Source organism: Mytilus californianus, unplaced genomic scaffold (assembly GCF_021869535.1).
Source record: "Mytilus californianus isolate M0D057914Y unplaced genomic scaffold, xbMytCali1.0.p SCAF_1, whole genome shotgun sequence".
NCBI classification, from domain to species: domain Eukaryota; kingdom Metazoa; phylum Mollusca; class Bivalvia; order Mytilida; family Mytilidae; genus Mytilus; species Mytilus californianus.
Genome location: NW_026262581.1, coordinates 74,264,633 through 74,289,631, shown reverse-complemented (window position 1 = coordinate 74,289,631; position 24,999 = coordinate 74,264,633). Strand labels below are relative to the sequence as shown.

At 30.9% G+C, this 24,999-nt stretch overlaps 2 protein-coding genes across 3 annotated transcripts in view; one reads left to right on the top strand and one right to left on the bottom strand.

Moving 5' to 3' along the window:
- The window catches only part of LOC127723967 (RNA helicase Mov10l1-like), a 63,708-nt gene that overhangs the window by 12,825 nt on the left and 25,884 nt on the right, over positions 1-24,999 (top strand). The window contains exons 4-15 of the mRNA XM_052230680.1: positions 7,655-7,870; positions 8,333-8,453; positions 9,152-9,250; positions 10,885-11,031; positions 11,634-11,725; positions 12,468-12,526; positions 13,019-13,234; positions 20,638-20,747; positions 21,380-21,457; positions 22,954-23,109; positions 23,473-23,538; positions 23,926-24,090. Of these exons, the coding sequence (XP_052086640.1) occupies positions 7,655-7,870; positions 8,333-8,453; positions 9,152-9,250; positions 10,885-11,031; positions 11,634-11,725; positions 12,468-12,526; positions 13,019-13,234; positions 20,638-20,747; positions 21,380-21,457; positions 22,954-23,109; positions 23,473-23,538; positions 23,926-24,090 (1,525 nt within the window). The remainder of the gene's footprint in view (positions 1-7,654; positions 7,871-8,332; positions 8,454-9,151; positions 9,251-10,884; positions 11,032-11,633; positions 11,726-12,467; positions 12,527-13,018; positions 13,235-20,637; positions 20,748-21,379; positions 21,458-22,953; positions 23,110-23,472; positions 23,539-23,925; positions 24,091-24,999) is intronic.
- LOC127724125 (uncharacterized) lies at positions 3-24,995 on the bottom strand. 2 transcript variants are annotated; one of them, XM_052230998.1, is made up of 6 exons: positions 24,866-24,995; positions 9,433-9,484; positions 3,438-3,744; positions 1,504-1,709; positions 1,088-1,245; positions 3-162 (listed from the first exon to the last, which is right to left on the bottom strand). In XM_052230998.1, the coding sequence occupies exons 1-6, from the start codon at positions 24,929-24,931 to the stop codon at positions 127-129; spliced, it is 825 nt and encodes a 274-aa protein (XP_052086958.1). In that variant the 5' UTR covers positions 24,932-24,995; the 3' UTR covers positions 3-126. The 2 variants fall into 2 exon arrangements, with proteins under 2 accessions (XP_052086958.1, XP_052086949.1); XM_052230989.1 differs by lacking the exon at positions 3-162 and having other exon boundaries at positions 820-1,245.

Below are 24,999 nucleotides of genomic sequence, written 5' to 3'. Positions count from 1 at the left end.
GATAAGGACACATGAATTGTTATACAGTTTTAATGATTAGTATTTACAAATCGGTAGCACATGTAGATAGCAACTTTAAACATTTATATCAGAAACAAATAGCACTATTTTCTTAAGTCTTCCATATCATACTGTAACTGTTCTTCTGACGCTGCGGAATATCTGTAATAGAAGAGGTATAAAGCTGTAAGTAACACGTTTGTTGGTTAGACAATTGTTGCTTTAGACTTGTTTAAGTAAGAATTAAGATGGTATAAATTTTTAGTCACCCTGAAAATGCATGGCAATTGGCAATCATAGCTGACTGCAGTATGGATTTTACTCATTGTTGAAGACCTAAAGTTGTTAATTTCTATGTCATTTGGTCTCTTGTGGAGAGTTGTCACATTGGCAATCATACCACACCTTCTTATTTTTATATGATATACTTGCTTGTACACAAAGTACCCAAAAATCATGTGCAAGCAATTACCTTTTAGAAAATAAAACCATAGTGATTTTTATCACAAAAATGACTGGCGTTCAAGAAATGTTCCTAATTGTACAAAATGAAAGATTTTTCACTCTACTGCTTCATTGATATTAATCCAACATCTTTGTAATTATTTATATGAATGCCTTTTGAAAAAAATATATATTGAAAGAGATACTTGATATATATATGTCAATAAGTTAATAATCCAACAATAAAAAAAAATGCCAAAAGCCATTTGGAGGTAAATATGTGGTCTTTAAAAGTAAACAGATGTCTTTACAATATGTCAATCTCTTAATTTTCGAAATCTAAAAAGGCTGAGAAAAATACTAATGAAGACTTTGAAAAAAAATGCAGCCTATTGCATATTGACCAAATAACATTAGAATAGAGAGAAAACAAAATACAACCACTGACAAGAAAGTTTACTACTGCATTAACTAAGTATGCCGTAAATGAATCAGACAGGTTTTGAAAGTCATTTTATTTTTAAAAAGATATGTGGAAATTATAGAAAAGAAATGTGCATTTATATATATCATAAAATTTACTGAAGGGAGTACCAAATTTAACCTTTCTGTATGTGAAGTAATCGATTGATAGGAAACTTACCTTTTCTATCAAAATTTGACCAAGTTTGAAGTTACAGTATCTCTTGGCAGATGGTAGCAAACTAAGAATAGTTCCATTTTTCACACAATAATTAATAAAATCCCAGCATGCTTCCTGAAGGTCACCAAGGCCAAACTGCGATGCACCACATAAAAGTCCTGAAATTATAAAGGTGTTATTAGTCTTACAATAAATAACCAGTATGTTTAAGTTGAAGTTTATTATTTATATTTGAAAATTATTTAAGCTGACAAACCATGAATACTAAAAAATGAATCACTACTTTAAAGTGGTTTATGAATGTAACAATATTCCTGTACTTTGAAAAAATCTACTGCCTTCTTTTGGTAAGATGTATGCCCTGTAAAATTAAACACATTAAAAGTAAAAAGTAGTAGAAATAAAATATTATTTACCTCCAAGACAGCTGGAGTTGATGTCAACAGATCCACAGTGTATAAACTCAATGATTTTCCTGAAATCTTCTGGATGGTATTTCTGGACTGTGATTAGCACATCATTTTGAAAAATACTGGATTTTTTCTTCTTTTTGTCCTTCTTAAGAGCTTTTCCTTTGAATTCTTCCTCTTTTTGTTTCTTCAGTATCAAGTTGTACAGTACTCTGAAAGAAATAGTATAATCATGTTCTTTTAACCAATGTATGAAATTTGTGGCTACCAGTATCTGTGTTAAGTCTGTTTTACTTTTTAAGAGACATTATGATCTAACTGTTATGCATTGTTTTTTCCACCATTAGAATTAATATAGTAACTGTACTACTCTTGATGTCTTACAAGAATCGATCTTTATAAAATATTTTTTTTGTATTTCTGATACGGTTCAGTAACTATAATGTATTATTGGTTGTCCAGTATGTGAAAACTTATCAGTCAGGGGACTTATTGAAATAAGTGATTTTTAAATCACTTATTTAAGTAGCAAATTCAAAGTTTTGTCACAAATTGTGATTTTGTAGTTTTACCAAAATTTTAAACACATAGGTTTAGATAATATCTTTTCATTAGTAAAATTGGAAAAAAATAACTTTTTGCTTCTTTTAAGGTGGTACCTAACACTACAGGGAGATAACTCTGTAAAAATCAGCTAAATGTTTTAACTACGTTGTATTGTTAAGGAAATATTAAGCTTCTCAATGATCAAAATTAGTGTTTGTCAAACTGTTATATAACCAATGAAATTTTTCTGATAAAGTGGTTGGTTCAATTTTTTTGAAATTTTTATATTTTTGTCAAATGGTCAAAGTAAACATTTTGTCAAAATTTTATGAAAATTAGACGAGCCAAATTAATATTAGTCAAGGTGTTGGGTACCACCTTAAGCAGCAAGGTTTGTGCCTTTGATGAAATCATTTGACTGCAAATTCTATTTTAGTTGAAAAAATGCTATAAAAATGGCTTTACATAATGAACTGTTACTTTCTTAACAGATTTTTCCCAGCAGTGGGAGTATTTTTCCTGTAAAATTTAAGGTTTCATCTTATAGATTATGTAATTTAATTCTACTGTTCGCTATCAAAATTTCACTGTTCGGGGGTGTTGAAATTAGTGGGGATTATTAAAATAATGATACTTAAAGAAGTGATTTTTTGGAAGGAAATTGAGGTATGATACTTAAACAAGTGATTTTTATGTCATTATCCTAGATTTAGTACAAGGTCATCACCTGACATGACCCGGTCATCCTATCAACACAGATGTTGGTTCTGATAATTTAGCAACATAATTAGTCCCTGGATCATTAGTATTCTATATTTAAAGCTACAATAAAATTAAGTCACTTAGTCTAGTGATTAATTTGTACTACTTAAATAGGTGATTATTAAAGAAAGACAACTCTTACTTCCAACCTTTATGGACATAATGTTACTTGAATCAGTGATTTAAAAAATCACTCATTTAAGTAAGTCTCCAGACTGCTTATCAGATGGACTTAAAATGATTTGAAGTCCAAATATTTTCTGTTTTTTTGAACTTTTTCCTGTGTTGCTTACTTATTGGCATATATCCCATACTATTTTTTATATCAAACTCCCAATTGTCAGTAAGGTTAAACACTTATGAGGGTCTGGATGGGGTTTATAGAATAGAAAATAAAAGACAAAATGTGCAGAATAAATGGCAAAATAATAAAGAATAGAGAATAATGGGTTGCTTATTATAAAGAATAGAGAACAATGGGAAAAATAAAAAAAAAAGAATAGAGAAAAATGATATAAAAAGTTAAAGGATGAAGAAATGAAGGACCCCCTCTTGACCCTCACTTATAAATTGAAGGTATTATTATTTATAATGTAAAGTATTGGGTAGGTCTTATCCATGTTATAACCTACCTGCTTCTTGTTCCAAGAATGGCCTTGACACCATGAATTTTAACCTTTTCTGGTCCAACTTCAAAGATGACATCACATAGTTGTGGTATATATGAGATTGTTCTCAGATGCTCAGTCAGGGTCTGTGTGTTCCTGAAACTCATTGAGTCTGAGGTTGTGACATGTCCCATCTTTGTGTTGAGAAGGCTATTTGTTGGCCTGGATGTGGGTCTTACATGTTCCCTATCAGTGATGTTAAAGGTGTCATTAGCTGTTACAGCCTCGCAGTCAGACAAATCTTGTGATGATCCATATCCAGAGGAGCAGTCTGTAACAGAAACAAACATTGTACCAATCAGAATGACAGAAAATGCTCACTATCTATTTTACCTTGTTTAGAGATTATAAAATTAGCCATATAGAAATGTGAAACTATTAGACTTGATGGTGTTAACTATGAAAGAGGAATAAGTCCAAGCTAGCAGCTATTTTTTTTTTAATTTTGAGTATAATCATATTTATTTATACTTTGTTTTATTTATCATTTTAAATCTAAAACAATCACCAAGGCATCAACTATCATAGTTTAAATTAAAAACACAATAAACACATCAAAATTTTCTTGCAACTTAATGCTATTTACTGTTAATCAAGATAGCTGTTAAGAAATATATTACACATATTCAGTTTGAGGTTATAGTACCATTTTTAAAGGACAAAGTACAAACATGACAAAATTCAAATAACATATGTACCAAAATTTGGAGACTGTTTTTATCAAAAGCGTCTTACAGAACAGCAATATAAGCACTGTTTTTGCATTTAGTTCTATAGTTGTCCAGTCCTTCTGAACTTTCAGTAAATTGTTAGAAACAGTTTCTTGCTCTCAGAGTAGACAGCTACTTGTTAAAGTTTTCAAAAAAATGATTTGTCATACCTTTTACAATCATACATTCTTAACATTAGAAGGGTTGCTTAATAAATCCCTGTTAAAAACTAATAAGATATTTTTTTTTTTTATTAACACACTGTAAACCAGTATTGTTATAAATAATAATTTCCTAAAAAAAAATTAAAGATACTTGATAGGAATACAATACTTTAAGCTATATGAGATTGAGAAAACCTGACAGAATGTTTTGATTTTACCAAATTAGAAAATAAAAAACTTAAATAAAATTTTTTTTTATATAATAGAAATGCATTTTTACTAAGCATTAAATTAATGGTTAGAAAAAATGAATTTCTATTATATAAAAAACTTCCATTTAATGGCATTAGTTTTATTATGACTTACCATCAAACTCTGTTTGTTCAAAATCTACTAAAGCCAATGTGGACTCACTTCTTTCCATTATAAAATAAAAAAATCTATTTGATGTACTGAATACTTTCTTATAAAAATGGTAGTAAACACAGACTGAGAGAGAAACCTGTTTCATTATAAAGAAGATGTTGAGAAATCTCTGTTTATACCCTACAGGGAATGGCTTTTAGCAGAGCTTGGGGTCTCAAACATTTGATTTTCAGAGCTTGTGTCTCTGTTTTGTTTGGCTTTGTGGGCTTGTGTCTCATCTTTATTTATGGAAATAGTAACATATTCAAAAGACTATAAAAGCATAGTTAATTTTTTACATGTTTATATATTTTGTTTGTTTTACTAAATCATCAAAGAAACAAATTAATTGACAAAGGTGTGATTGAGGTGATCTAATTAATGGACCATTGATTGCTGTGTCTTAATTGTAATAGTATGTGTGGAAATGTATTTTGTACTTTAATCTCATTGCAGATGAGAAATATCAAAACATTTTGTATGAAGAGTTCAAATTTTAACTTTGAACATTTATAAGAAAAGGAATCTTTGTCTTGAGATTTTTTTAAATCTTTTAATTCAAAAATATGTAATCTTTAATTTGCAAAATATCTTGGACATAATAATATATTATACTTTATTTAGACACAGAAGATATAGCTAATTTATAATTGAAATAAAAACATGCACACATACCAATAATACATATCCCTAAATAAAAGATAAAGCTGGCCCAAACAAACAAGGATTAATATCAGATGTTCTCAGTAGAGCATAGTGAATGGAAATTTTTCGTACAATAACTTTTGCCTTTCAAAAGATGGGGTAGTTGTATTTTTCATGAAACAAATCTCTACACACACTTTATAAAATTTAAATCAAAGAAACATCATTTTATTATTGTTTTTCATCTTAATGGTTTGGTGAGTCTTTTAACACAAAGCAAAAGATATCACCTCTCTGAATATTCAAAATGAACATTGACTCCAGTTTGAGCAGAATTCTTTGCTAGGTGTCAAAACAATAAACTATCCACCTTTGAATATGAATGGCGTCATAATAAAAAGAGTTCAAACTCATAAGCAATTAGGATTAACTTTCTCGAGTGATGGAACATGGAATTATCACATCGAAAAAATTGCATCAAAGACATTACCTCGACTAAACTTACTGTGTCGCCTAAAATTTAGGCTTGACAGAAGATCTCTTGAAAATATGTATTTAAGCTGCGTACGCCCATTACTTGAATATGTTGATGTTGTCTGGGATAACTGTCCCGAATACTTAAAAGCCAAGCTTGAACATATAAATTACGATGCTGCACGCATCGTTACTGGTGCAACAAAACTCACCAGTCTACGCTTACTTTTGGCAGAATGCGGATGGGAGACTCTACAACAGCAAAGAGATAAGCATAAACTTTTACTTTTTCATAATATGGTGAATGGAAAGACCCCATGTTATCTAAATGATATCCTACCCGATCAGTTTAGAAACATACACCAGTACAGAACTCGTTACGCAAATAATTTTCCATCAGTACCCTGTCGAACTACTTATTATATGAATAGTTTCCTTCCATCAACAGTTCGACTTTGGAATAGCCTTCCCCCAGATATAAAAAATGCTGGTTCTATCGCTCCACTAAAAGCCTTTCTTAAGTTAAATCATTCTATACCAAATTATTATTATGCAGGCAGTAGACTAGGTCAGATATATCATGCCCGAATCCGTACCGAGAACAGTAGTCTTAGAGATCACTTGTATCAAAAAAATTTGGAATCAGACCCATTTTGTAAATGTAAACAGATAGAAACCTCGGAACACTTCCTTCTAAACTGTCCCATTTATCATCGAACTCGTGAAGCCCTTTTTGATAACCTAGTTGGTACACTTAACATAGATACGTTACTTTATGGTGATCCGAACATTACAGATATAGACAATAAAAACAACTTTCGTATTGTTCAAGACTATATATTGAAAACTAAGAGATTCACAAAATAATTCTTGTTGGCTCAACAACATGTCGCCCAATATTAAAAAATGCTATCTGCATTATATGTTAATTTCCATTACATTTGATTTCTTTTTCTATGATATTATGTTATATGATTGTACATTTTCTGTCCATTGTAATTAATTTTGCTGTTCAAAAGGAGAGGAAATTGTATAAGTGACTTGTCACTTGTTTTCCAATCCATGTATTGTATTGATGTACGTATTTATTTGTCTGTTTCTAAATAAAATATTGTTTACACTAAAACAATACACCAGTTGCCATTGGATACATCTTGAAATATACTAGCAAATAGTAGTATTACATTTTATTGTGAAATCCACATTTACTGAAATATCTTTCCCAATGTCTTTATATTTTGATTTGTTTGTTCGTTTCTGTTTAACATAATTTTCAATGACATGTATATAATTGCGGCTAGTTTTTATTGGTAGAGGTAGTCAAAGTATTCTCAGACCTTTGGCAGGAAAAGTGGCAATCCCTGTCAGTTAAGATTGCTATAAGCAGGGTTTGAACTCACAGCTTTGGAGTTTACAGCCTTATGATCACTGTAGATAAAATACCTACACCGCTCAGCCACTGAGGACCCCCGCCCCCTTTATATTTTGATATTGCAAACAAAATGTTTTATGAGTTTATTGAATAACCTTTAAAAAGATTATTGTATATAACATTGAGAATGGAAATGGGGAATGTGTCAAAGATACATGTATATTAAGGTCATAATGACAGTAGTTTTTGAGTACTTTAATATTAAACTATAATTTATTGCCATATAATCATGTTGATGAATTTAAATCTGTCTTCCCCTCCCCTATTTAACTACTAGATAATATTAAATAGACAAATTGAAGTACATGTGTATTAAAACAACTTCAAAATGGTATCTTTTTTTGTTATTAGAGCACATGGACATGAGAAACAGCTACTAGTAATAGTGTTTAATGGTTTTAAGATAGGAAGATACCTAACAGCAGAAGTGATAGATCCTTATATGTCTATGGTAAACCATACTGGTTCTTATACTGGTACCAGGAGTGAAGCTTTCAGTAGGTACAAGACTTCTTCAAGATCTGCTGAGACTTGGAGAATATCAGGAGAAAGACCAAGTAGTAATAGGTATAGTTGTGTTGACATTATCAAACTGTTTTTTTTAGGGGATGGGAATAATAGAAAAGCTGACATATGATTGTTACCAGATTTACAGTTTAATTTTAATTTGATAATTTGAACAAATGAAATTTCTAAAGAAGAATTTTAAACAATTGTAATTTCTAAAGAAGAATTATAATTTCTAAAGAATTATAATTTCTAAAGAAGAATTTCGAACAATTGTAATTTCTAAAGAAGAATTTTGAATAATTGTAATTTCAAAAGAAGAATTTTGAACAATTGTAATTTGTAAAGAAGAATTTTGAAATTGCCAAAAACGTGATTGAGGGGCATTTTGCCCCTGATGTTTGGAGTACTGTTTGTGGAATCAACAACATTGTAAAAGCTTTGAAAAACAGCAATCATATAGTGTGTGTTATGTTAAGTTTTTTTTATTTAAAGATTTTATTTTCCAAAACTTTTTTCCAGCAAATTTGCAAAAAGGAAGTTTTTACCGAACAAACTGAAACAGTACCCTGTCCCTACACCTCTTAGAGAATGTATTATGGAGAATGATTATATAGAAGACCTTTATCCTGTGCTAACAGAGGTAAATGTGCCTGACTTAATATAATACAAATACAGGAAAAACATTTTTGGAATACAACTATTACAGAATAATTGAAAAGTATCTATAACATAATGCTGAAATTTCAGAATACCTGTTATTTGTCAATGTAGTTAAAAATCACAGATGCTTTTTTGAAATATTGGAAAAGAAAAAATAGAACAAGCTCTGTCATTTGATTGCTTTTTTTTTATAATTTGTATAAAACTTTAGTACATGTTAATATTCTGACAATCTTGTATTACTTATTTCATCTTTTAGCCTCTAATAAGAAAGCAATTGATTTAAAACACGTAGATTCATTATTCTAGTTTTGAAATCTTTTGTCCAATTACTCACACAGTAACTGTTTTATATATTTCCTTTCAGTTTTTGATAACTAAGAAGACCAAATTTCCTTGAGGATCCCTTCCTTACTCAATAAGAGTTTTTCATTCAAAATGATTGTAACTACTGCACATCATATACATTGAACAAAAAAATTTCTAAGCTGTTTTAACCCTTGTACAACCTTACCAATGATTAATGGTGTCGGTTTGTTATAATAAGAGAAAGTTATATCACAACTCATCAATGATACCAGGCTTATAATGTTGCTCACTAGACATGTTTTGTCTAAATGTAAGCATGGTGATTTAATAGTATCCTAACATTTTTGTAATTATACATGATTTGTTTAGGAAGTAACATTTGAGAACTATACCCAGAAATTTGATACACTGATTCACTTAGAAGAAATACAGATGGAGATAGATATCAGAGAGTTTGATTTGGAAAGAGTAAGTAATTTAGATATACATTTCAAGGGATATGATGTGTTTTGCTCCACTCCCCCCTTAATAAAAGAAAAAAAAATACAGTGATTTGGCCATAAGTCATATTGAACATTTTTAGAGAAGCTTTTAGCTGAATATTTCTTTAAGATTCTTAGGTAATTTTCACTTTTCCCAATTAGACTTACATTGTTCTCTAATTGCATGGACTAGGACCTTTACCTCTTCTTTTCTCAAAACCTGCAAAGATAGAAAGCTGAGATGTTGTATTAGACAGACTACACATGATTCAAAAAGGTTTTTAATGACTTCAGGCCTAGCTGTTATTATAATCTGTAGTATGATTATCATGCTCTAACTCAGAATTCAATCAATCGAAATGCTGGATTTGATGGAGCACAATGTGTGCACTGTTGAGTTTTATGTAGAGTTTTATGATATATGGGCCTTTTTTTTTCTGAAGAAAGATTTTTAATCATTTCATACAAAATACTATTAGAAACATGATAGAAAAAAAATATTTTTACCATACTTTTAGTAAACTTATATAAAAAAGAGACATTTATATTTATGATGGAAGGAATGCCCTTTATTGTCAAGCGTCAAACGTCAGTTTTTCGCTAACAAATGAGCCTGAATTTTTATGCCCCTGCTGTAGTGGAGGGGGCATTAAGTTTTACCCTTGTCCGTCTGTACGTCCCAAAATTGGTTTCCGTTCTCCAACTTAAGTTTGCCTCAACCAAATGTTATGAAAATTATACACAATGCTTATTACCACAAAACACAGATCAAGTTTGAATTTTGGTGGTGTCACTTTTACAGTTCTAGAGTTATGCCTTTTACAAATGGAAAAATTGCAGAATTTTTCGTTTCTGTTCCCTTAATTTAGTTTGCCTCAACCAAATGTTATGAAACTTATACACAATGCTTATTACCACACAGCACAGATCAAGTTTAAATTTGGGTGGCGTCACTTTTACCGTTCTAGAGTTATGCCCTTTTACAAATGGAAAATGGAAAAATTGCTGAATTTTTCGTTTCCGATCTCTAACTTTAGTTTGCCTCAACCAAATGTTATGAAACTTATACACAATACTTATACCACATAACACAGATCAAGTTTGAATTTGGGTAGTGTCACTTTTACCATTCTAGAGTTATGCCCCTTTACAAATAGAAAAATGCTGAATTTTTTGTTTTTGTTCGCTAACTTAAGTTTGCCTCAGCCAAATTTTCTGAAACTTATACACAATGCTTATTACTACAAAACTCAGATCAAGTACACATTTGGGTAGTGCCACTTTTACCGTTCTAGAGTTATGTCCTTTTATAACGATTTATGCAAGTGGGGGCACATCTGTGTCCCATGGACACATTCCTCATTTATTTTATTATCATTCATCAGATCTCATTTTGTAGCTACCATTAGCATCAAATGGAGTAAAATAGTTTATTGTTAACGTTATTTTAATAAGTATTTTACGGTCATTCGTCATGTGGGCTACCCCCATTCCTACCCTCATTTATAGGACACACTTTTTGATGTTTTATTGTTGAGTATTTTAAAAGGAGTATTAAGAATATCAGACCAACACTTTTAAATTACAAAACCTTAAAAGTTTTTCTTTCTTTTTTTCTAGGTCTGCATGAGAAGAATAGGAGAATATTTGGGACTGAAGGTACCAGGCCTAGCGGAGGGGAGACCCTCAGTCCTAATTGGTGACAGAGTCATACTGACAGACCCAGCTGATCCTGATGGTCCATGTTATGAGGGATGTGTTCATGAGGTAAGGACTATTTAGGGGACTAAGAAGTATCAAGCCTTTAGGAAGGAAGATCTTTTGTCGTAATTGGTGACACTGTCATATTGGTTGATTTGAGTGGTCATGATGATTTATGTTATGAGGATATGTTTTAAGAGTTAGAACTTATGGTTCCAGGAATGACTAAATGGAAACCTTACAAAATCATATTGATACTTTTACAGACCAAAGCCAATTGTATACATGAAAATCAATTCCCCCTTTTTTAAAAGTCTTCAACAAAGATGAGATGGTGCAATTTTGAGCCAGTAAGGCCCTAAAATAAAATGTGTTTCAAATTTTTCTGATTGCAGAATCAAATACTGAATCTATGTACTTTAACAAAACATTGCAGTTTTGGTTTAAAATATACCCTCTTCATAGGTTTTACAGCCAGTAAATGACAGTTAACTCAATAAAATGTTTAATGAATGTACAATCTTGTCTATTTGACTTACACATCCTTAGAAATAGTATAATGTACAGAAGTTGCCCTAAAAGAAATTCACACTATGTGTGTATTTTGTGTTTATTTATTTCCTGGCAAAAACAGACCTGTATCATTGAATTCTAATTTGTTATTTTAGTTACTGAAAGATGAAGTTTTAATGAAGTTCAACAAAACATTTCAAGACTACTACACAGGGAAGGATTACAATGTCATGTTTACATTTAATAGGTAGGATTTATTTTTAGAACCACAAGGAAACAGGTTCTTATCGTCTCTGAATGGACAAGAAAGGGTATACTTTTGAAAAAATGTGACCATTTTGTTGTTGTGTTTAATACATTTAATTTGAATTCTGAAGGTCAGTGGTTCTCTTGGCTTCTCTGGCTTCCATCTCCAAATATAACTGACTACCATGTTATAAGCTAGGTTGCTGAAAGTGGTGTTAAACACCAACTTACAAACAATTTAAATTGAATGTTAAGGTTTAAAGAGGTTTAAAATCAGTGGTTTACCTGGTATATGAAGATATAAGTCATATAAGAGCTAATTTCTTAATGCTTGTAGATTAAGATTTTGGTTGGCTTGCTTGCTTTCTTTGTATAAACGTCTGCTCAAGCATTGTAATTAAGATTGACATCTGAAAACAATATAGATTAGGCGGAGTTAAACCTTGCTACAGTCTTGTAATGTTTACATGTACAATTGGGTGTTCCTAACCTCTAGGATAACATCCAATCAAATTTAAGTATAATGTATACAGATTTAACTCCGCCTATTTTATATTGTTTGCAGATGTCAATCTTAATTACAATGCTTGGACAAAAGTTAATACAAACAAAGCAAGCAAGCCAACCAAAGGCTTAATTTACAAGCATTAGGAAATTAGCTCTAATACCAGAATATTTTTAGATATAAAAAATCAACAGCAATATAAAGTGTTTAGAATTCAGTTATTTATTGTTTATTGTAGGGCACCTGTCAGAAGATGTCACCAGTCTGCAGAGTTTACTGTACAGTTAGGAGAAAATGGTACCTATAAATAATATTTTATGAGTAAATTTGGCAAGTAATTGTAGCCATGTTTCTGAAAAGCTTCCCATTGTGCTGAGCAGCTGATATTTTAAAGTACTTGTTTTGAAAGTGACTTCATAATGTTTCCTGAGTTTTACAATCATTGGTTTCTATACAAAAATAAGGATAAGTTGTATGATTGCAACAAGACATATCCATTTAAAACCGAAAGGCAAAGATGTGAATAATTCTTAAAAAAAAAACTTACTTAGATGGACTTAATATATTTGAGTTTCACATTAAGAAATTTGGAATGAGGATAACTTGTCTAGATGAGATGTGTTTTGTTTTTTGTATCATTTTGATTGGTGACTCATGCTAGATGTACTCAATATTTCCTTTTATTCATGCATACAAATATCACATACTATATTGTATATATTCATTTCCTTAAAAATACCATCAACTTTAGAAATTTTCAGCCAAGTCAACACCTACAGTTTTTTTCAGTACTATTTCCAACTGTTCTATTACCAAAGATGTCACAGTTGGGGTCACTATCCCAGAGTGCAACAGTGACACCACTTAATTCTAGTCCAAGTAAAAGCCATCAGAAAAGAATAAATTTTTTCAATAAATCATTGAATATCAGACAAAGAGCTGCTGTCACCAGGATATTAGAGGGACAATGCAGACCTGTGCCTTGTATATTATTTGGTCCACCTGGTAAGTTAACCTACGTTACTGGATTGTTGAGTGTAAAATGAACCAGAGTCTGTTATGCTATAAAGAACTCCTTTAGTTATAGTCTCACAGGATTTCAATTTTTCTCCAAACTGACCACAAAAAACCGGGCTATTTTCCATGGTTCATGATATTTGCCACCATCATATTCTAATTAACGGCAGCAACTCTGCAACTACAGTACTTTTATTCCTATAATAATGCATTGCAAAAAGAAATTCTTCATTTGAGCTTGTAAAAATGTATGAATTTAAGATAAAATAAAATTCTGTGAAACTTCATGAATGATTTTTTTCGCATAAACATCATGGCAACAAATGACGTCATACAAATGAAACTTTGAAACTGAAGGTCATTTCATTACTTTTACGATACAGATTTGGATTTAATCTCATTGAAACAGTGTTTTTTGAGGTAGGATATGTTTTATTTTTTTATGACAAGACAAGACAATTTATTACAACTTAGGCACACATATGGTGCTACAAGAGGATAAAATTATACATTTACAATTACATAATTATACATTTGCAAGCAAGATACACAATAAATAATTTAGCGATATCATACAGTAGAATTGAAATATACCATATTTGGTTGATTTTTTTGCAATATTTTGAATTGCAATGTGAATAAAATTTTATATTGTAACATGATATAAATTATGAAAAATTTCTTGTCACAAAAACATGCACAGTTTTGTTAGAACTGGCACATTACAGTGTGACAATAGACCTATGAATTTTAATTGGGAAGGACTTTTTGTGTAATATGTAGGTACATACCTTTCTCTTAATGACATAATTTGTTCATTGGTACATGTAAAAAAATAATGATATTTGTCACCAATTGTATTTGAATCGCAGTGACAGCATATATGATCCTCTTTATGTGTATTTTTCCACCGACCAACTTCAATAGGGATTTTGATATTTGAACATCTAAATCTACTGTAGATATAACGATCTGCCACTTTAAGATTGAATAAATATTGCTCTAAACAAAACATAGTTTTGTATGACGCATAAAATACACCTCTTGACGAGTTTGTCATATCAGCAAATAGAAGCTGTCCGAATTGGTCAACTAATCTCTGTTTTATTTCTTTTTTAATATCCGAACTTTTGATAACACCCTGTGGTTTCCAGACAAAGGAAAATCCTGTATCATCTAATATTTGTTTCAGAGAAGATAACCATTTAAATGAGTATTGACCTGAATTATGTAAGTTATACATAAACTGATACAAAATCCCAGATAATTTGCTACTACCGCTTTGCACTAACCTTGACCAAAAGCAAAGTAATTTAGTTTAAATATTAATTATTAACGGAAAACTGCCAGTTTCCCCATAGACCATATAATTTGGTGTTGTTGATCTTACATTCAAGACCCTCTTCAGGAAATTAAAGTGCACCTTTTCAATCATGTCAACATTCTCATGACCCCATATTTCTGAGCTATAAAGTAAAATTGGAGAGACCATACAATCAAATAGTTGAAACTGCAGATCTGAAGGAATGTTTACATTTCTAAACTTGTAGTATAATGCGTACAGTGTTTTTTGTGACTGTTCAACCAGTTTATTCTTTGATAGATTAAAATTACAATTGTATCTTATTAATAATCCCAGATTATTATAACTGTCCATGAGCTGTAACTCCTCGCCTCTTAACATAAATCTCGGATTGCTTTGACGCTTCGCCTTCTCAAACACCATTACTTTTGTCTTATCAATGTTTACATTTAGTTTCCAGTTAGCACAGTATTCATCAAACTTATTTAACATTCTTAGTAAATCGTCAGCTGATTCTGCCAGTAGTATTGTATCATCAGCATATAATAATACAAAAATTCTAATATACATGCCAAGTTCACTTAGACAGTATTCATTTACCTTTTCTAAATATGTTATATTATGCTGAATAAAATAGCTTTCAAGATCATTAATGAAAAGAGCAAACAGAAAGGGCGATAAGTTTTTACCTTGTCTAACTCCAACTTCGCACGAAAGAAATTTGAACAACATGAGTTGTGTCTTATACATGATTTGATATTAGAAAAGAGGTTATAAATAGAATTAAATATTTTGCCTGTTATGTTACTAGAAATAAGCTTTTGCCACAGCCCTACCCTCCACACAGTATCAAAGGCTTTCTTGAAATCTACAAATGTACAGAATAAAAGCTTTCCAGAGAGTAAATAAAGTTGAATCAAACAATATAAACTAAATATATTATCAAGTGTGGAGTGACCTTTCCTAAATCCTGCTTGGCATTTTGAAAGTAATTTAATTTCTTGTGCAAACTTGTCTAGTCTATTATTTAGTATAACTGTAAATACTTTACCTAAACATGATACCAGTGTTATGCCTCGGTAGAAGTCTGGATCTTTAAGATCTCCCTTATTCTTATAAATGGAATTAATTATTCCCATTGACCAGATTTCGGGTATAATCCCTGTGTTGAATACGAAATTGAACAACTTGACGTAAAGAGGTAAACATACAGACACAGAATTTTTAATATACTCGTTTCTTATCCCATCATATCCAGCAGCTTTATTATTTTTTAAAGTCTAAATGACTTTGATTATTTCTTCCTCGGTAATAGGCCCATTTAAAATTTCATCAAACTCATTAGACAGTAGGTTAGGTAATTGAAACTCTCAGTCTTCTTCATTTACCTCACTTTCATTAAGCTTCTTAAAATGGTCATACATTACTACCTAGTGAAATTGAACTTTCCCTTTTTTGTTTCGGAGAAAATCTATTTAAAACTTTCCAAAATTCTTTCGGGTTATTTTTTGATATATTACGAAGCTCCTTTTCTGTCTTAAACTGATATTTTTGTAAACAATTGTTTATTTCTTTTTTATATTCCTTACTTGCTCTTTTCAGTGACTTTGTATTATTTATACTTTTATGTTTATTATATTTATATTTTGCCGAGTGAAATTGTTTTCTTTTCAATTTACATGATTTACCAAACCATGGTTTATTTCCCTTTTTGACTCCATGAGCTTTTTTCATCGGACTTTTATTAACAAAAGTTCCAAAAGAATCTTTAGCTGCCTGCAAGTAAAAATTCGTGAAACTAGTTATAACTCCGTTTATATCATGATCATCTTTTTTGAAGGATTCCAATTCATTACACAAATCAAGTATTTTTTCCTCATTAATTTACTATAAATGACTGAGATGCCACCAGATTTTTTCTTGAATTTTTTTCTACATTTTGAAAAAGAAAGATACCCATCGGGAAAAGATAGCATACCAAATTCATCAATTTTTGATTCAATACATACTAGAATATCGTATTTTTGAATAGTTTCAATGAATTCAGGAATAGTTAATTTAGATTTTAAGCCACATACATTTATACAAGACACTTTTAACCCCCCAGATTCATAGTTTAAAAGTTCAGTAAAAACCTTATTACTTGTAGTGGCGTCGTCCTACATATATCTACTCTCTTCATTGTTCGTATCGGATGACTTGGTTCGCGTTCGTTGAAAAGGTCTAGGTTGTATTGGAGGACTTCTATTAATTTGCTGTTGACTGTTTTTTAACAGGGCACCTCTGTACTCAGATACTGTATTCTGTTCTGATCCTGTATTTTGATACTGTTTACCATTGATGAATAGATTGTCTCGGATCATTTTAACTTGCTTCCTTTCTTGTTGAGCTTTTTATGCCCCCCCCCACCCTTCCATAGCGGAGAAGGGCATTAAGTTTTACCCTTGTCTGTCTGTACGTATGTCCCAAAGTGGGTTTCCGTTCTCTAACTTTAGTTTGCCTCAACCAAATGTTATCAAACTTATACACAATGCTTATTACCACTAAACACAGATCAAGTTTGAATTTTGGTGGAGTCACTTTTACTGTTTTAGAGTTATGCCCCTTTACAAATGGAAAAACTAAATTTTTCGTTTCCTTTCTCAAACATAAGTTTTCCTCAACCAAATGTTATGAATCTTATACACAATGCTTATTACCACAATATACAGATCAAGTTTGAATTTTGGTGCCGTCACTTTTACTGTTCTAGAGTAATGCCCTTTACAAATGGAAAAAATTGCTGAATTTTTCATTTTTTTTTCTTAATATGAAGTATTTTAAAATTGGAGTTATCTTTCTTTGTCCATGATTATAGTTGAATCAACTTCAATCAATGCTTTATACAATGCAATGTTTAATTTTACCTTCCACTGATAAATTAAAGCAATTTTTACCCTTCATTTATAAAAATATTTTAAAGTCTTCTTTGAAAATTGGAGTTATCTTTCTTTGTGCATAATGGTAGTCGAATCAAATACAACCAGTGCTTTATATAATGCAATATTCAATTTTACTTCCTACTGATAAATTAAAGCAATCTTTACCATTCAGTGCTTACAAGCACTTTGATTACTGTTCTAGAGTTATGCCCATTTACAAATGAAAAAATTGCTGAATTTTTCATTTCCGTTCTCTAACTTGAGTTTGTCTTCAATTAATGTAATGAAATGTATATATAATGCTTTTTACCACAAAACTCAGTATAATTTTTTGTGTCCGTTTTCTAACTTTAGTTTGCCTCAACCAAATGTTATGAAACTTATACACAATGCTTATTACTACATAATACAGATTAAGTACGAAATTTGGTGGCAACACTTTTACCATTCTTGAGTTATGTCCCTTTATAAACATAAAAATTGCTGAATTTTTCGTTTCCGTTCTCTAACTTTAGTTTGTCTCAACCAAATATTATAAAACTTATACACAACCGTTCTAGAGTTATGCGTATTTACAAATAGAAAAATTGCTGAATTTTTAGTTTCTGTTCTCTACTTAAGTTAGCCTAAATCAAATGTTATGAGACTTACACACAATGCTTATTACCACAAAACTCAGATCAAGTTCAAATTTGGGTAGCGTCACTTTTACCGTTCTTCAGTTATGTTCCTTTATAACTATATGATATGCAAGCGGGGGCATCATCTGTGTCCACATGTGGACACTATCCACATTTATTTAAGAACCTGGTACAATTTTTTTCGCCGATTTTCTATCTCTTCAGGGAATTGTTCATTTACACCAAAACTCTTTCCTTTTAATCTTTTTCTATTTCTTAGCACCTCTTCTAAATCTTTTCTGTATAGAAACTTTGCCACAATAGGCTTTGCACCATTGAGTCCTGGCTTGCCAAATCTGTGGACATTTCCAAGTTCTACGTGGAATTCTATTCCAAGTTAGTTGTACATAAAGTTTCGAAGCTTCGAAGCTTTTCTTCACAATTTTCATTTTGAGAAAATAAGATTGTTTTTCATTGACCTGCACCTTAAATCAAGAAGGCTATGTTCCATTTGTTTAATACGCTCTTTCAGGTTGTTATTTTCTATTTGCCTTTCAAGTTCTTCATTGACCTGCACGTTAAATCAACAAGGCTATGTTCCATTTGTTTAATATGCTCTTTCAGGTTGTCATTTTCTATTTGCCTTTCAAGTTCTAAGTTTCTACGCTTCATATTCTCAATTTCTTTTTTGTTGTCCGTCCACCTCTCAATGTAAGTTTCAAGCAACCCTCCGATATCTTCCACACTTTTTTCAATTAGTGAATTCCTTTTACTAAATTCAATAGGGATGTTTCAATTTCGGTGATCTTGTTGCACAATGACTAACCGAACCATTCATTTCATCTATCTAAGCGAGCTTATCCTCCAATTTCTGTTGCAGCTCATCTATTCTTTCCAGGATTATCAAGATTTTATTCATTTTTGAAGCACTGTCAGATTGTTCCATTGATTTCTTGCTTTCTTCAATCAGCAAGTGATTTTGTGTTTAGAGCCATGTTGCATAGTTGTATTAATCAAACATTTGTGAATTTTAGAAATTCAAAATGGCGGCCAAGACAAGTCAATTGTGCATTTGACAGTAAATTTTAGCCAATGAAAAAAGTTGTTACATAAAGATTGCCTTAGAATTTCCATGCTACAGAAGACAAAGAAATTTTATGATGACTTGGATATGGATTAAAAACTGTAGATACCATATATATAAGAAAACTATGCATACTTTCTCATGTTATGGATTGAAAACCAATGAGTATTGCTTCAGTTTACTAACATAATTTAGAAGATACCTTATCTAGAACAATAATCAAAATTTAACATTCTAAATTCTGATGTATAGAAAAATTTCTAGAAAAGTCATTAAAATCAGAATGACAAAGATAGCATCTTCAGTTATTGTTAGGTTAACTACTGGATTGAACCATCGTTTAGTTACATTTTACTGATTCTAGAAGTAAAAGCAAAATACAGTCGAACCTGGTTGTGTCGAACTCGGTTGTGTCAAAAACTCGGATGATTCGAAGTAATTTCTCGGTCCCAGTAAAATTCCCGTTTGATCAATGCATAATTACCTCGGATGAGTCGTCCTCGGTTGATTCGAATACTCGGTTATGTCGAGTAAATTTTATAGTCCCATCAATATAAAATTAATGTAAATTGACCCCGATGTCTCGAAGTTTGAAAGTAAGAATTTTCCAAAGATGCATACCTAATGATAAAAACTCAAAACAGATGTATTTCTTATGTAACCTAATCATTTTCAAAAGAGATTAAAGCTGAGTAAACATACTTGTTTGTATAACAGTTAAATTGACATGTTTATGGTTGCTGGTAATTAACACCTTTGTTGATTGTTCAAGCAGAACTTTAGAGTGTTGAACATATTTCACATGAGATAAAAACAAAACGAATTTAAATGACACTAGCCGAAATTAAATCAATCGTTAGAATTAAAACTCATTAATTACAATAAATAAAGGATTAAGACAATTATCATAAATTCATGATAATTTAATGTACAGCAGACACCCTCATCAGAGACCGTTCAGAAATTATTTCGTTCCGCGAATGATTTCATAATTTATAGTGACTGACCTTTATAAATATGTGTGTAGACTATTGATTTTATTTGTGCATGATTTGTATCTGTTCTTGTGTGTTTGATTATTATGAAGGACCAACAATGGCAATTGCATACACAATTATGATGTGTGTCATATTGAAAAAAAAGGCACACTGTTCAAAGTCAATGATCTAGTTTACGCAAATTTCATACCGTATTTCTTGCATTCCAAATTTTGACGACACACTTGACCTCGGATGAGTCGAACCTCGGATGAGTCGAATACTTTGGTCCGGTCCCTTCGACTTCGACACAACGAGGTTCGACTGTAGAATAAACCAAATTTATTCAGACATCAGATAACTTTTCATTTAGCTCAACCTAATATCATTGAGTATGTTATAATGCTAGAAAAAGGTGGCAGTAGTATCATTGTATATCAGATATGTATATTTCTGATGTGAAAAGTATGTAATATCTTTCTATAGGCACAGGCAAAACAGTAACAGTGGTAGAGAGTATTCTACAGATTTTACAAAAAATTCCTTCCAGTCGAGTTCTGGCTTGTACACCATCGAACAGTGCAGCTGACCTCATAGTGAGTTAGGACTGTTTCAGTAGTTGTTCTGTCTTAAAGCAAAATTATTATAATTTGTTTATTTACATTTGATTTATGCATGTTTAAGAGTTTTCTACATGTAAAAAAGATTTTATAGTTATTTTAAATAATTATTTTTGGAATCCCTGGATAATAGTTTATGGTGTTTAATTCTTTCTAAGGCTTGTTTTGACTGCTCCATTTCTTTATTGTAATTAGGCCATTTGCAGGATTGAAATACCTTGGTACAAAATGTAGTACTGTGCTCCCTTTAACAAGCAGTAGGTCTTGCATGAAACCAAAATAATACAAAATTAGCTTTAACTATAACCTTTTCCCAAGCCTTATAAAGAATTACTCAGCAGTGTATATTTCTAAGACTTTAGCTCACTTTTTACCCTGAATATCCATGCAATAATTCCTGCTTGACAAAGGCATCCATCAATTCATTATCAATCAAGGAATGATGGTTATTGGAAGTCTTTGACTAATTATTGTTACTTTTATACATAATGAAATTTAAATAAAGATTATGAATATGCCTACTTTACAATTACAATGTAAACATTTGTTAATTTTATTAATCATTTTTACTATTTTTGTGTTGGAAATAAGATTATCTGTTGTTTTAGGCTGAGAGAATACATAAGAGTGGACAAGTAAAGACAACAGATATGGTCAGATTGAACGCCAGACAAAGAAATCAAGAGGTTTGTCACTTTATAATGTACAAGTGTCCTTAATTTCTTAAAAGAACATAGTTGTAGAATATTCTGAAAGAGGCAGAGGGTTATTTTTATTCTACATGCGTCAAAAATTTCAATTCAAATATGTTTATTTTAGAGACTGTTGTAAAAATAAATAAACATAAAATGCTGGAGTCGGTTTCACAAAAAAACTTGCGACTTGGATTGATCGTAAGTATACTGAATTGTTCATGACTTACAATCAATCTTAGTCGTAAGTTTTTTTGTGAAACCGACTCCTGGCATGTAAGTTAATTCTAATTCAGCAAGTAATTCAGGTTTCAGTATAATTCTTTTTTGCAGAAAACAAACTCTGTTCCACTTTCTATATAGTGCAATAACTTTTATAACGTAAACTCTAGTTCTTTCAACATAAAAATTCAAATGTCAAAATTGCATTGTTCAACAAGAAAATATTCTGTCAAATGAATCAGAATATGTACCGGTATGCCCTGTTACAGCGGAGGGGCGCTAAGTGTTACCCTTGTCTGTCAGTAAGTCTAACTTTAGTTTGCCTCAACCAAATGTTATGAAACTTATACACAATGCTTATTACCACAGAACACAGATAAAGTTTGATTTTGGGTGGCGTCACTTTTACCGTTCTAGAGTTATGCCCCTTTACAAATGGAAAAATTGCCTAATTTTTTGTATCAATTCTTTTACTTAAGTTTGCCTCAACCAAATGTTATGGAACTTATACACAATGCTTATTACCACAAAACTCAGATTAATTTCGAATTTGGGTGGCGTCACTTTTGACCGTTTTGAGTTATGTCCCTTTATAACATTATATGCAAGCTGGGGCATCATCTGTTTCCCATGAAACTTTCTCCATTTATTTTATTATGTAATTTGTTTGATATTACTTCTGAAATTTGCTGAATAGTACCGAAGTTAACATAAGTCATTGCATTACTTTTGTACTTCGATTCTGTTTTTTTGGGTAAAGATTGCATTTATTCAATCAAAATCCTTATTGACCTGGATTGATAGTTTTCTATTTTCGAAACTTTATCACTTCTTTTAAGATGAAAAAAAAACCATAATGCATTGAGCACAACATTCTATACATCTTATTCATGAACATTTCAAGATATCTATCAATTTAGTATATAATCAGATATTCATGTTCCAAAATGATGTGTATGTGTATAACTATAAGAAAACGTCAAGAAAATTACGTTAACGAGGTATGAGCCTACATTCTGAAAGTAATATTTAAAATTGATGTTATCTTCTTTTGTCCGCAAATATTGTAGTTGAACCTACTACAATATTTCCAATTCATTGTATTGCCTTTTAAAGCTTAAAATATAATGCAATATTTAATTTTAAAGTTTCCACTGCACTTTGATATTATCATGTGATCAGTTATGGTACTCATTCAAAAATTTTTTGGTTTTAATAAAGACTGAATATGAAAAAAAGATAAAAGAAAAATATGTGAAAATTTTCAGGTTATATTAGAGTGTCTGAAGCCATATTGCGTAATTGGTGACGATCTTGAAACTGCATCTCACTACAGGATAGTTGTGTGTACATGTGTATCAGCTGGTGTGTTGTATTCTCTAGGGATCAAAGCAGGACATTTTACACATGTCATAATTGATGAGGTATTTAATTTTATAATTGACAAAATTAATTCTCCTTTTCTTGTATAAATAGTTCTATAAGGAAACAAGAAATTGTGAAACAATTCAAAGAATAAAACCAAAAGCCAGAGTCGGGTAATTTACATAAATGATTCAAAGGATACTATTAATTCAAGTAATATGCTATTAATTGTTAGAAACAACTATTTTAACAGCACAATGTAAGTAATTAATATATGTTCTTGCAAATTTATACTAATATTCTGAAATATTATAGGCATTTCAGTTTGCAATTTTCTTTTGAAAATCTCATTGTTTAGAATGAACACAAGAATGTAGCTTTATATTCTTCTGATTATTTGTAATTATTCTACATTATTTCAGGCTGGACAAGCTACAGAACCTGAGAGTCTTATATCAGCATGTTTAATTGGTGACGAAACTGGTCAGGTAGGAAGATAGTAAAACATGTCATTTATCTTTCGTTATACAAATAAGGAGATGTGTTGTAATTGCCAATGAGGCAACTATCCACAAGAGTTCAAATGAAGTGGATGTAAGCAATCATAGGCCACCCTACAGTCTTCAACAAGGAGGAAAATCCATACTGTATAGTCGGCTATAAAATGCCCTGACATGAAAAATGTGAAATAATACTTGTTTACTTCAACATGTTCAACTTTAAATAAATAGGTTCTGTTCTTGTAGTTAAGATCTACCAAGTCATTTTGAAAATTGTTTCCAAAATAAACGATAGATGTATTGAAATGTAAAGAATATTTGTTATATGATGAAGAAACCGCTCTGTTAAATGTTTGCATGATTCTTTAATTTTAGATAGTGTTAGCAGGTGATCCAATGCAGCTAGGACCAGTATTGAGATCAAAATATGCCAAAGAATATGGCCTAGAATTATCGTTTCTAGAAAGGTTGATGAGCAGATCATTATATGATAGGAATGAAGCAATGTTTGCTGATCATGGCTGCTATGATCCTTTGTTGGTAAGCATATAGAAATTAAAAAAAAATAGGAGATGTGGTATGATTGCCAATGAGACAACTATGCACCAGAGTTAAAATGAAGTGGTAGTAAGCATACACACTTTAAAAGCAATGTTTTATCATTATAAATATAACAATGCATTACATTATTTGTTAATGTCAAAAGAATGTATCAAAGATAAGACTGTGTTTGCTTATCATGTGTATAACAACCCTACAAGGTAGATATTCTTAGTACCCAGGTAAATCTATCTCTTCTTTGCTTTCTGGTTGTCCAATTTAGGATAGAAAAAAAAAATTGCCATGTACAAAGTTACTATTATTTAGTTCTATAAACAGGAATTTCTGTCTCCATTTGATTCTTGTGTTTCTAATACTTTGAAAAATAATGATGATACAGGTAGGTAAATGTCAGAAAAAAAGTTTTATTTGGAATGAAGTCAATTTACAAAAATAGCTAGAAGCACCTGACATTTGTAGAAATGTTGAAAAAAAAAAGAAAATTAACTGTAGATTTAAGAATCTTAAATACGTTTTGTTCTCTCAGGAAGCAATTAAGATATTACATAGTGTCTGAACTTTTCTTTTGTTTAAATGCATACCATTCATGTCAAAACCTATAAAAGTTCAGAAAAAAACAGGCTAACCATACCTTTCAGCAACTTATGTCACAAACATGTCCTTAATTTAAGAATTTTTCCAGTAAAGAAAGGACTGGGAACAATCATAATGGTGATTATATCTATGAAAGACAAATAACATTAATATCACTCACTCTCTTAATAGATAACAAAACTGGTAGACATCTATCTGTTCCAATTTGACAATAAAGGACTGCCATCACATATATCCTATGAAGAACTGCTAATGAAATTGCTTGGCTAAAACTGGTATTTTTTACTCTGTTAT

What these genes read in the sequence shown, in the direction of transcription:
- LOC127724125 (XM_052230989.1), bottom strand. Translation starts at nt 24,931, where the DNA reads ATGGCAGTCCTTTATTGTCAAATTGGAACAGATAGATGTCTACCAGTT. An exon ending in TTTTGTTATCTATTAAGAGA is followed by an intron (nt 9,485 to 24,865) that starts GTGAGTGATATT and finishes CTATCTTTGCAG; the next exon opens with GTTTTGAGAAAAGAAGAGGT. An exon ending in CAACTCCAGCTGTCTTGGAG is followed by an intron (nt 1,246 to 1,503) that starts GTAAATAATATT and finishes TTATAATTTCAG; the next exon opens with GACTTTTATGTGGTGCATCG.